Below are 12,818 nucleotides of genomic sequence, written 5' to 3'. Positions count from 1 at the left end.
CTTAAACTCCTTTTCAATGTTTGCCAGCACTGCCAGCTCATTACTAAGTTCTAAGGCCGTCATGACAGGATCTTCACTAGACAATGACAAATAAGCAGGGCTTGCCAGACCCCTGTAGGCATTAATTCTGGATCTTGAGTGACTGAAAGAGTCATGTTTCTGCTTCTGGTTGCATTCACTACACTTGCAGAAGTAGTCATGAGGCCTTTCAATTCGGGCTCCTTTCCTCAAAAGAGTGTGCACAATTTCATACTCCTGGCAGTGGGCAGCCAGAATAATGGGGGTAACATCATGAGAGAACCGGGTTCCATCTTCATCATAGGCATAAAAGTCATCATGCTGGAGTTCTGACTGGCTAGGGCTTGTTGCCAGTCTCTTGCCCTCAGCAAAAGCAGGATGATTTAAGATTGCTTCAACAATCCGAACATAACCTTTGCTAATGGCCAGGAGCAATGCATCCCCAACACGGGACAAATTTTCTTTCTTAAGCAAAAGTTCAGTAATTTCCAGATGCTCATTGGCCACAGCCAACTGCAAAGCATTCTGACCCATGTAATCCACACAGTTCACATTCAGTGAGAGGCATTCTTCTAGCATCTTTCGCACTACAGGAATGTTGCCATACTCTGCTGCATCTAAAAAGCGTTCCTCCTCAATAGATAGGCTTGTTGAGTGGTCATTGAACATATATGCTGGTCCTCGATTTGCTAACCTTCTCCCCTTCTCTCGGAGGATGGTCTGTCGACGATGGGCCAGTCTGTTATCAGTGCCCCGACTGCATCAAAAGAGAAAAATTGCAAAGAAATCAAATTATGTGCATTTTAGTATACTGTAAGACCTGCAACTCATCTAATGAAATCCTGAAGCATTTTAGACAGCTGTATCATTATATCTGGACTAGCTCTATTTTTAAATTAAAATGCACTAATTTGTTAATGGATTAACCAAGAATTTCCTTAAAAATATGATGCACTTGTTGATTTAAAACATTCAAATTGAAAATGCCATCAAAACCTACCTATGTAGATCATATGAAAGGGAGGGTGGATTTAATTAACAAATATTCTTAGAAATAAATATCTCATTCTAATGCAGATACACATTACATATCATATTTTATATATAGATATATGATAATAAATATATTATATAGGTGATATATAATACATATGATCACATTAAATTCCATTTATACATTACATTTCACTCCTAGCATTGTAAATAACAACATACAAAATGTATTGTTTATAAAAAATACTATTTTATTAATGTGAATTTTCTAAATAATTAAAGGATGAATATCATTCCCAATGAAAACGCCATCACAACTCACCTCTATAGATCATGAGGGCATTTAATAGAGGTATTGGTATAAGAAGTTTGCAACACATAATGCATACAGACCTACAAAGAAGAACTAGAGTAAGAATATTATCAAAGAAATGTATGATGGGAAAAGAAGACAGAATCATGGTGAAAGGGATGGATAATCTATTACTTCACTCATATCTTGATAATGTCAGAGCAAAGGAGAAGGGCCTCCAATACGTTGAATGAAGCAACTATGGTGAATTTAGAAGATATGGACAAGCATCACAGAATGAATATAGGTATTCTTGAATCATTTAAATTCCATGCGGTTAGGAAGAATACTCAAAATGATCATATACTAATTCATTTGAGTGCTTATTTAGAAAAATCACATTTATATCATGATTTAAATTTTGCAAAAAGCAATACTCAGATTATGTTTTATACACCCCTTCAACTTTGGTCGATTGAAAAGAATTTGTATACATAGAGCCTAGAAAGTAGGTATCTTTGGCTGTTCCAGGTAATTCAAGGATTTACATTATAATAGTCCCCAGGATGTGCTAGGAATGAATATAAAACAATGTAGAATTTCAGTGTTGGTAGGTACTTCAGGAACACTTAGTATAATTCATACATGTAAAAGAATTCCTTCTAAAATATTATCTGACAAATGTTGATATAATCTTTACTTGGAAATCTCCATTGGTGGAGAAACCAGCTCCTTTGAAGGCAGCCCAATTTACTATTGTATAGTTCTAATCTTTGGAAAAAGTTTTCTTTATATAAAACCACAATTAACTCATTTATATATGTGATTCATTCTTCTTAGTTCTGCCTTTTTGAGAAGACAGGAAAAAACAGGTATACTTCCTCTTCCACATTCCTTCTATATTACAAAAGCTTTGTTGACTGGATCTACTACAAATTATGTTACATAATCTCAACTGGGCCATCACTGAGGCAAGACAAACCTTTTGCCTAACTGACTCTTTGTCCCACTCACCAGAATAACTCTTCCAAATCTTTTCATCCCACTTCAAGTGTACCATGGCTTCCCTGCCCTCATTCTCTCAGCTGAGAACCATGACTCATACTTCACTGAAAAAAAATGGGGTCATTCATTGTGAGTTTCCTATTTGCCCCTCTTCCTCATCTCATACCACTAAAATGCTTTCTTCCCCTTTCTGCTCCTTCACCCTTGTTTCACACAAAGAGGTGGCCCTTCTATCCAAGGAAATCCTCTACATGTGTGATTCCATTCTATCTTGTCATCACCAAATTTCCTCTTTTATCAATCTATTCTCACTTATCTTTAATTTCTTCCTGTCTATTGGTTCCCTCTCTACTGCCTACAAACATACCCACACTACTCTATCCTCAAAAAAACCCTCACTTAATTCATCCATCCTTGTTAGTTATTGTTCTTTATTTCTTCTCCTTTTTTTTCTAAACTCTTATAGAAGCTTGTCTACGATCTATGCTTTTCCTTTCCCTTCTTAACTCTGCAGTCTGGCTTCTGACATCAATCAACTGAAACAACTCTCTGCAAAGTTACCAATGATCTCTTAATTGTTAAATCTAATGGACTCTTCTTGATCCTTATACTTTGCTTCTCTGCAGTCTTTGACAGTATCAATCATACTCTTCTGGATGCCTTCTTCTCTCTAGGTTTTCATGATACTGCTTTCTTCTGGCTTATCTCCTACCTGCCTGACCACTCTTTCTGAGTCTCCTTTGCTGGATTTTCAACCAGCTCATGCTTGGTAATCATGGATGTCCCTCAAAGCTCTGGCTCTCTTCCCTTTCCTCTCTAAAAGATTTCATTTAGTAATCTCATCAGCTCCCATGTCTTTAACTATTCTCTCTATATAGATTATTCTCAGATTTATTTTTCCAGCCCTGACTTCTCTTGACTTCTAGTCTCACATCACTAACTGCCCATAGACAAACTATGTATTGTAGACATTTTAAACTCAACATGTTTAAAATGGAGCTTATTGTCTTTTCATGAAACTGTTCTCTCTCTCTAACTTCCCTATAAATGTGGAGATTGCCACTATTCTAGCTATCCAGAATGCAAACTCAGTGTGATCCTTATCTTTTCACTCTCCCAACCCCCTGTATCCAATCAGTTGCCAAATTCTGTAGTATATTACTTCACAACATCTTGACCATAAGCCCCCTTCTCTCCTCTGATACTGCCCACTACCCTGGTGTAGGCCTTCATCAATTTACAGCCTAGATTATTGTAAAAATCTACTCTGTTTGTTCTCCCTGCCTTTCTTGCTTCTTACCTCTTCCATAATTCCTCAAATACCCTGCAATTCAGTAACATTGTTCCTTGTTGCTCCTCATTCTAAACAATTTATCTCCCAACTTTGGACATTTTCATTATCTGTCTTCTCAAGCTGGAACTCTCTCACTCTCCTTATTACCCACCCCTTAATATCCCTGGCTTCTCTTAAGTCTCAGCTAAAATACCACTTTCTGAAGAAGAAAAAAAAAACAAGAAAGTTGATAAACCATTGGTTAACTTGATTTTTAAAAAAAATAAGGAAATCAAGTTACCTGTATCAAAAATTAAAAGGGTATATACGCCTCTAATGAAGAGGAAATTAAAGCAATTGTTGAGAGTTATTTTGCCTAATTATATGCAATAAAACTTATCATCTGGGTGAAACAGATGAATATTTACAAATACATAAGTTGTCCAGATTAACAGAAGAGGAAATAAAATATTTAAATAATTCTATCTTAGAAAAAAAAAATGGAAAAGCCATCAATAAGCTCCCTAAGGAAAAAATCCCCTGGACCAGATGGATTTGCAAGTGAATTCTACCAAAAATTTAAGGAAAAATTAATTACAATGCTAATTACCATTTGAAAAAAGTAGATAAAGGAGTCTACCTAATCCTTTCTAATACACAAATATGGCACTGATAACTAAATCACAAAGAACAAAAATAGAAAAAGAAAACTATAGACCAATTTTTCCCTAATGAATGTTGATGAAAAATGTAAATAGAATACCAGCAAGGAGATTAAAGCAATATATCACAAAGATCATACACTATGATCTGATGGGATTTAGAAATGCAGGGCTGATTCAATATTAATAAAACAATAAGATAACCATATCAATAATAAAAACAACAAAAAACATATGATTACATTGATATAAAAAAGTTATAGACAAAATACAACACCCATTCCTATTAAAAACACTAGAAAACAGAGGAATAAATGGAGCCTTTCTTAAACTGATAAGTAGTATTTATCTAAAAGCAAGAGCAAGCTTTATCTTAGTGAGGATAAACTAGAAGCCTTCCCCATAAGATCAAGAATAAAGCAAAGACATACATTTTCACCACTATTATTTAATATTACATTAGAAATGCTAGCTATAGCAATAAGAAAAGGGAATTGAAGGAATAAGAATAGGCAATGAGGAAATAAAGTTATCACTCAGCAATGCTATGTTGATATACTTAGAGAATCCTAGAGAATCAACTAAAAATTAGTTGAAACAACTAACAACTTTAGCAAAGTTGCAAGATATAAAATAAACCCCCATAAATCATCAGTATTTCTATATATTACCAACAAAACCCAGCAGGAAGAGATAGAAAGAGAAATTCCATTTAAAATTACTTCAGACTGTATAAAATGCTTGGGCATCTGCCTGCCAAGAAAAACATTTTACCAACCAATTACAGAACACTTTATGCATACACACAAAGATCTAAACAATTTGAAAACTATTCGTTGCTCTGACTAGGTTGAGCCCATAAAATAAAAATGATAATTCTACCTAATTTACTTTTTCATTGCTATACCAAGCAAACTACCAAAGAATTATTTTATAGAAATGGAAAAAAAATTCACCTGAAGAACAAAAGATCAAGAGTGCCAAGGGAAACAATGAAAAAAAAATGTGAAAGAAGGAAGCCTAGCAGTGTCATATTTCAAACTATATTGCAAAATAGTAATTATCAAACTGGGCATAGGCCAACAGCTTACACCATACATCAAAATAAAGTCAAAGCAGATAAATTATTTAGACATAAAGGGTAATATTAGAAGTAAATTACAAAGGTGTAGAAAAATGTATCTGTCAGATCTATGGAAAATAGAATAGTTTATGACCAAACAAGTTTTAGAGAAGATCATGGGAAGTAAAATCTTGGGAAGCATAATTTCAATTATATTAAATTTTAAAAAGATTTTGCATTGCAGTCAAAATTAGAAGGAAAGCAGGAAACTAGGGGGATTTTTTTTTAATTTTAGAATCAAATACCAGAACTCAAATACAGAATAGAGAAAGGGGAAAAAAACATATCATAAACTTAAATATTCAAACTTAAATACAAAGTAAGAAAAGAAAAAAATAACATGTCATATGCATAGCAGAACATGAGAGGATTCAAAATATGTAGTAATAAATTTGCATTTCAGGAAAGCCTGTATGATAAATACAACATATAGTGTTGAAAGCTGTCCAGCTTTTCTTTGCTTCCTTGCAAGTTTTCTTTTGTTCTCTGCTCTACACTTTTTACTTTGTTCTTTTTCCTCCCTTCCTCCTCCATCCTCCAGAAGACTACAATTGAGGGTGGATATATTTATATATAGATATAGGTATTTACATGCACATATACATACATACACACATATATAGACATATACACATACATACATGTACATATATATGCATATATACACTTCTCTAAAAAATTCTATTCCTGATCTTTGTTTTTGTTTGTATATATCTCTTGTTTCCTACCCTTCCTGACTCCTCTACTTTACTTTTATCCACTTTCTTGCCCTCCTATTAACTAGCCTATCCCCCTCCAAGAATCCTACCTGTATCCTCCCATTCCCATAAATTCTATTACCCCCTATAACCTATTCCCTCACTCTCCCCTGTAGAGATCCCTTCCTTATCCTCTCCCTGTTCCCTATTGCCATGCTAGATTGTTTGTGTATATGTGTGTGTGTGTGTATAGTCCTCTCTTAAACCCACTCCTGATGAAAGTAGGTTACCTACAAGCCTTCCTCCCTTATCTAATTCCTCTGTGTCAGTTCTTCCTCTTGCACCCCATTTGTATAAAATAATTATTCCTTTTAGCTGTTTCTAAATGGTTTTGCTTTTATATCATACTCAGGTCTACTTCAATCTCTGTTATGAACTATCTAATTACTAAAGACAATCTTAGACATATGTTTTACATTTTACCTACATAAAAGGTAAACAGTTTGTCCTTATTGAATCCCTTGTAATCAGTCTTTGGTATGCACCTTATGATTCTCTTGGATCTTGTACGTCTAATCTTCTATTAAGTTCAGGTTTGTTTGTTTTTAAACAAAATCCTGAAAGTCTGACAGCTGATGAAATGTACTTTTTTTTCATTCAGAATTATGTTTAACTTGACTGGGTATGATATTTTTGGCCAGAAGCCCAGTTCTTTTGCTCTTTGATACATAAACTTCCAAGACCTATGGTCCTTTAGTGTATCCACTGTTAGGTCTTGGGTGATTCTAATTGTGGCACCATCAAATTTCAATGTTTTTTTTCTTGTTGATCATAATATTTTATCCTTGAGATGGGCATTTCAGAATTTTACTATAATATTCCTATAAGTTTTCCTTAAAAGAGCTCTTTCAAGTGGTTATTGATGGGTATTTTTCTATTTCTACTTTCCCCCATTGTTCTAATACTTCAGAACAATTTTCTTTAATTATTTCTTTTATTATTGTATCAAGGTTCTTTTTTTTTATCATAGCTTTCAGGTAGTCTTATTCTTCTTTTGTTTTCTCTTCTTGATCTGTTCTCTAGATCAGCTGTTTTTCTCATAAGATGTTTCACTTTCTCTTCTACTTTTTCATTCTTTAAATTTTGTTTAATTATTTCTTAATATCTTACAACTTAGCTGACCTCTCCTTATCTAATATTAATTTTCAAGATGTCACTTTCTTCCTTTAGATTCTGGATCTCCTTTTCTAAGTGGTTGCTTTTTTAATAGTCTTGTTTTTCTTGAATTTTTTTTTTTAGTTTTTCCTCAATCCCATTTGATTTTTAAAGTCTTTTAAAAATTCTTCTATTGTATATTATTATATAATATATACATATTATATTATATAAGAAGTCTTTTGAGGCAGGTGACCATTTGACATTACTCTTTGGGGCAGAAGAGGGTTTCTTTGCTTCAATATCCTCCTCTGAAGATAAACCCTGGTCTTCTCTATTCCTACAATAACTTTCTGTGGTTGGATTTTTTTTTCTTTGCCTGTGCATTGTATTTTGTAGTAATAGTTTAATTTCTGTAATTATTTCTAGTCCTGGGATATGGGGAATGATTCCTCTTCCCCCATATCTTCAGCTCTCCCCTATAGCATGAAACCAAAGTCAAACCTCAAGCCTCCTGTAAGTGCCCACAGCCAGTAGCGTCCTGCCCCACTGCTTTTGCAACTCAGTACTGGTTCCTTCTGCCCCACTCCCCATCCCCACTCCAGTATGACTCACTGAAGCATAATAGCCGGGTCTGGCATTCCTTGTCAGCAGAAGTACCCTCCATCTTCCCCATCTCAGACTCCGGTCCAACTCCCCTCAGGGGTTAAAATTCCAGTGGCTGCTAACCACTAACCCTAACCCATCTAACCCCAGGGTTTGTAGCTTGTTGTTTAAACAATTAGCTGCTTATTAATGCAGACCCTAGCCTGGAGGTCTTTACTCTTCACAGGGACCAAACTTCTCCTTGGATTTTTCCTCTGATCCTCAAGAATTGTCCCAGGAGGACCCCTCTTGTGCCCTATTCTTATATAGTTCCCACACATACTTTGTTCACCCTGAGACTATTTTATCTCTTTTGTGGGAGAAAATCTTGAAAGCTTAGAATTTTCTGACCTACTTTGCCATAGTCCCAGAATCCTCTTTAGGGGGAAATTTTTATGGCCAGTTTCTCTGATAAAGGGCTCATTTCTCAAACTGAGCCAAATTTATAAAAATAAGAGCCATTTCTCAATTGATAAATGGTCAAAGTATCTGAATGGTTATTTTTCCAAAGAAGGAATCAAAGCTATCAATAGTCACAGAAAAAAAAGTACTCTGAATCTCTATTGATTAGAGAAATGTAAATTAAAACATTTTGGAAGTATTACCTCGCACTTGATCAAATTGGCTAGCATGACAAAAAACAAAATGATAAATTTTAGAAAGGGTATGGAAAAATAGAGACACTAATGAACTACTGATAGAGTTGTGGACTGGTCCAGCCATTAAGGGGGACAATTTGGAACTATACCCAAATGCCTATAAAACTATGCATATCGTTTGACACAGCAATACCACTACTAGATCTGTATTCCAAAGCAAAAAAAAAAAAGAGAGAGAAAGGACCTACTTGTATGAAAAATATTTATATCAGCTCTTTTTGTGATGATAAAGAATTAGAAACAGGTCTTCCCACAAACAAACACTCACATGCCTAGCTGTCACAGCAAGGGGGGAAACAGACGCTCACAAACCTGGCTATCTGCTTGCCTGTTGTCCTCTCTTTCCCACCTGCTCTGACTCCCAGCTTCCTGTGGGCTCTGTTCTATCCTTCAGCAAACTCCTTCTGCCACAGGCTCCACATGATTACATTCAGCCTTTTAGAGGTCAGGGAAGATCTGAACTTCAAATTCCCTTAGATCTATTAAGGGGCAGAGAAGATCTTCAAATTACCATTACCATTACATTCAGCCCCAAGATCTTTCATGTCCCTTACATAGCAAAAATACATTAACAATACATTAAATTACATAAGTTAATGGGAATTTAGGGTGCCAACAGAACTTTTATAACAATATAACAAGGATAACACAAAATAAATACATAAAACAATATCTTGGGTGGGGCTTGCGCATAAGTACCCCACCATTACAGTGGTGCCCATCAACTAAATGGCCAAACAAGTTATAGTGTATGATTGTGATGAAATGTTATGGTGCTATTAGTATTGAGGAACAGGATGGCTCCAGAAAACCCTGGGCAGATTTATATGAACTGATGTAGAGTGAGGTGAGCAGAACCAGAAGAACATTGTACATAGTACCAGAAATACTGTAACAGTAATCATTTCTGAAAGCCTTAGCTACTCTGATCAAGACAATGATCCAAGACAATTCCAAAGGACTTGTGATTAGAAATACTATTGACTTCCAGAGAGAGGATTGATCAACTCTATGCAGATTGAAGCATAACTTTTTCACCATCTTTATTTTGCTTGTTTTTTTTTTTTTGTTATTGTCGGTGTTGCAACAAGGTTAATATGGGAATATATTTTGAATGACTTTGCATATATAATCGACATCATATTACATGCCTTCTCAGTGGTTAGGGGAGGGGCTGAAGGAAGGGGGAGAATTTGGAACTCAAAATTTTTTAAAAATGTATGTTATAAATAAATGAATAAAAATAAAATAAAATCCCACCTTCTGCAAGAAGCAGTTCCTGACCCCATTTAATGCTAATGTCTTCTCTCTGTTATTTTCCATTTTTCTTGCATTTATCTCATTAAATAGTTCTTTGCATGCTGTTTTTTTCTATTAAATTGAAGCCTCCTCGATAACAGAGACTCTCACTTTCTTTTATCCCCATTGCTAGCAGTGTCTAGCATATAATAGGGCTTAATGGATGTTTGTTCACTGACTGACTGACTATAGCTCAGTCTCTGCTTGCCCAGAAACCTCAGGGTGATTTCTAAGACTTCAAAGACTTCAAATCCAAATACTTATTTCATCTAAGTGTAGTCTTTCACTATTAGAATGTATGATCCTTGAGGGCAAGAGCTTCCTTACTTTTGTGTGTGTGTGTGTGTGTATATATATAGGTTTTAGTATAATGCTTGGCACATAAGTGCTTAATAAATGAATTTTCATTCTTTCAATTTTTGCTTTGTAGGTCTTTGCTGTATTTGTCCCAAATCCCCAACTAATATTGGCAGAAGTATCCTGACGTACTTTAACTGAAAGGTGACTTCTGCAACTTACAATTCCACAGAAATTCCCATTAAATTTACACACGGGCCTGAAGGAGTTTCCTGCCATCTTAGTGCATGATTGTTAAAGGCCAATATTAGCTAGAGATGTCTTTAACAAACTGGGAAGTCTCCAATGTTTATCCTTGCATAGATAATATGAGAAAAGGCAACAGCTGTTACACACAAGTTTAAGAAGCCAGGTTTGCAAGTCAGAAGAATGGTTGAAAGGCTCTATTGGCCTTGAACAGAATAGCCACATTTAACAAGATTCATCTTCAGACAAAGTTTGCATGACTTGATATATGCTTATGCCATATTAACTAACAAAAGCATTTATCCCAGGACTATCTGTTCTCTTTGATCTATTCCTCCTTTTGTTTTAGCTCTTGTACCTTGTCTGGGGTGGGGCTTAATTAAGCCTGTAGTCTCTGAATAAATCCCAACTTCCAGCAGACCTGAATTGGCAATAATTTGAGTTCCCTTAAATTTAATTTTTGGATTTCCTTAAAATGTTCTTTTCCTTTAAGTCTCTTCTTCTCCCCTTTCCTTTTTTTATGTTAACTGAACTTTTGATAACTTATCTGGCCTTTCAGTTCCTCTCTTATATTATATTCATTTCCTTTCTTAGATCCTGTGGTAAACAGAAGGAGCCTTAAAGAAAGAGGGTGTGGGGACAGGGAGGGGAGTAGGTTCTTAAGCTGGAGATAATTTTTCTGAGAAGGAAAAGAAATGTGAAACTAGAAAATAAAGGAACTGAAGGCAGGAGAAAAGGAGGGGTGCAGAAGGATTTCTCATGTGTGGAAAAATGGAAAGAACATGGACTCTGGAATCAGTCTGTCAGTCACTAAATATGTATTAACCACCTAAATGCACTAGGCATTTAGCTAAGCACTGGGGACACAAAGGAAGGCAAAGGACAGTCCCAGCTTTTGAGGGGCTTACAATCCAGTGAGGGAGACAACATGCAAACAGCTATGTACCAAAATGCTATGTACAATATAATAGGAAATAATGAACAGAGAGAAAGCATTCGAATTAAGAAGAGTCAGGAAAGGCTCTCTGTAGCAGAGGACCTATCCTACCTCTGATGCTTAGTACCTGTGTGACCTTAGACAACTCATTGAACTGAATCAAGCAATTCCTAGTTAGCCTCTGAGGTTCTTTCCAGCTCTACATTTGTGAAACAAAATTGATTTTTTTTTTAAATCTCAGATTTGGAAATGGATGCTTCTGTCATCCTTTGCATCTATCTTTTTTTTTCTAAGTCATCATTAAATCAGGTATAATCACTGCAATATGTTCATTTTTTTTAAATGAGTGTGCTTTAATCTTTTGATAATTCTGAATTTTGGCTATAATGTTCCTTGGAGTTTTTATTTTGGGATCTCTTTCCTGAGGTGATCAGTGAATTCTTTCAATGTCAATTTTGTCGTCCAGGTTATCAGGGCAGTTTTCCTTGAAAATTTCTTGAAAGATACTGTCCAGGTCTTCTTTTTGATATGGCTTTCAGGTACTCCAATGATTCTGTCATTGGCTCTTCTGGTTCTATTTTCCAAGTCAGTTGTTTTCCAATGAGGTGTTTTACAGTTTCTTCTATTTTTTCATTCTCTTGAATTTGTTTGATTAATTCTTGATGTCTCAGTCATTGCTTCCACTTGCTCAATTATAACTTTCAAGGAGTTGTTTTCCTCAATTAGCTTTTGTACTTCCTTTTCCAATTAGCCAGTTCTATTTTTTAAATAATTGTTTTCTTTTTCTAAGCTATTGACTCTTCTCATAATTCTCTTGAATCACTCTCTTTTCTTTTCCTAATTTTTCTCCTACCTTTCATATGATTTTCAGTTCCTTTTTGAGCTCTTCCATGAGTTCTTTCTGGACTTGAGACGACTTCCCATTTTTCTTTGTGGTTTTGCCCATAGGTGTTTTGACATTGTTGTCTTCTTCTTAGTTTATGTCCTGAACTTCCCTGTCACCATAATAACTTTCTATGGTCAGATTCTTTGTTGTTGTTTTTTCATGTCTTTTAGCCTTTTCCCTTTCTTTTAAATTTGAGCTCTACTGTAGGGGTGGAAGGGGCATTATCTCAGGCTTCTTGTGCCAGTGGTCACAGGCCCTGGCTGTTTACCTGGAGCTGCACTGATGTTTCCCTGAGGCCCATGGGGGACACTTATGTCTGGTGCTGTGCTGAGGGGGTGGGGTGCAGGGTAGCTGGCACTGCTGGAGGTTGTAGGGATCTCCCAGCTTACATGGTGTTGCTCTGTGGTCCTAATGCTGGTGTCTGGCAGGTGCAGAGGCTGATGGAGTTCTTCTGCATTTCCCCAGGGGTACACTGAAGCACATGGAAGTCTGTCCACTGGTGCTTGCCTGTTTGACAGGGGCTACATCTGGAATCTACCCATTCCCTTGGCCATCCTGAGGTACAGGAGTGTTAGTGTTGGGTTTTTGTCTACTCCACCACACTGGGGTTCAGGATCTACTGCTGGTTTG

General features: G+C 35.8%; 1 protein-coding gene across 2 annotated transcripts in view; it reads right to left on the bottom strand.

The window, feature by feature from the left end:
- TRPC6 (transient receptor potential cation channel subfamily C member 6) overlaps positions 1-12,818 on the bottom strand; it is a 172,553-nt gene that overhangs the window by 71,202 nt on the left and 88,533 nt on the right. For both annotated transcript variants that reach the window (XM_069079718.1, XM_069079719.1), the window contains exon 2: positions 1-775. In XM_069079718.1, the coding sequence (XP_068935819.1) occupies positions 1-775 (775 nt within the window). The remainder of the gene's footprint in view (positions 776-12,818) is intronic.

Source organism: Petaurus breviceps, unplaced genomic scaffold, assembly GCF_028583685.1.
Source record: "Petaurus breviceps papuanus isolate PSGF00001 unplaced genomic scaffold, PetGlider_PUasm1.0 91133, whole genome shotgun sequence".
Classification (NCBI taxonomy): domain Eukaryota; kingdom Metazoa; phylum Chordata; class Mammalia; order Diprotodontia; family Petauridae; genus Petaurus; species Petaurus breviceps.
The sequence above is the reverse complement of the archived record's forward strand: the minus strand, read 5'-3'. Positions and strand labels throughout refer to the sequence as shown.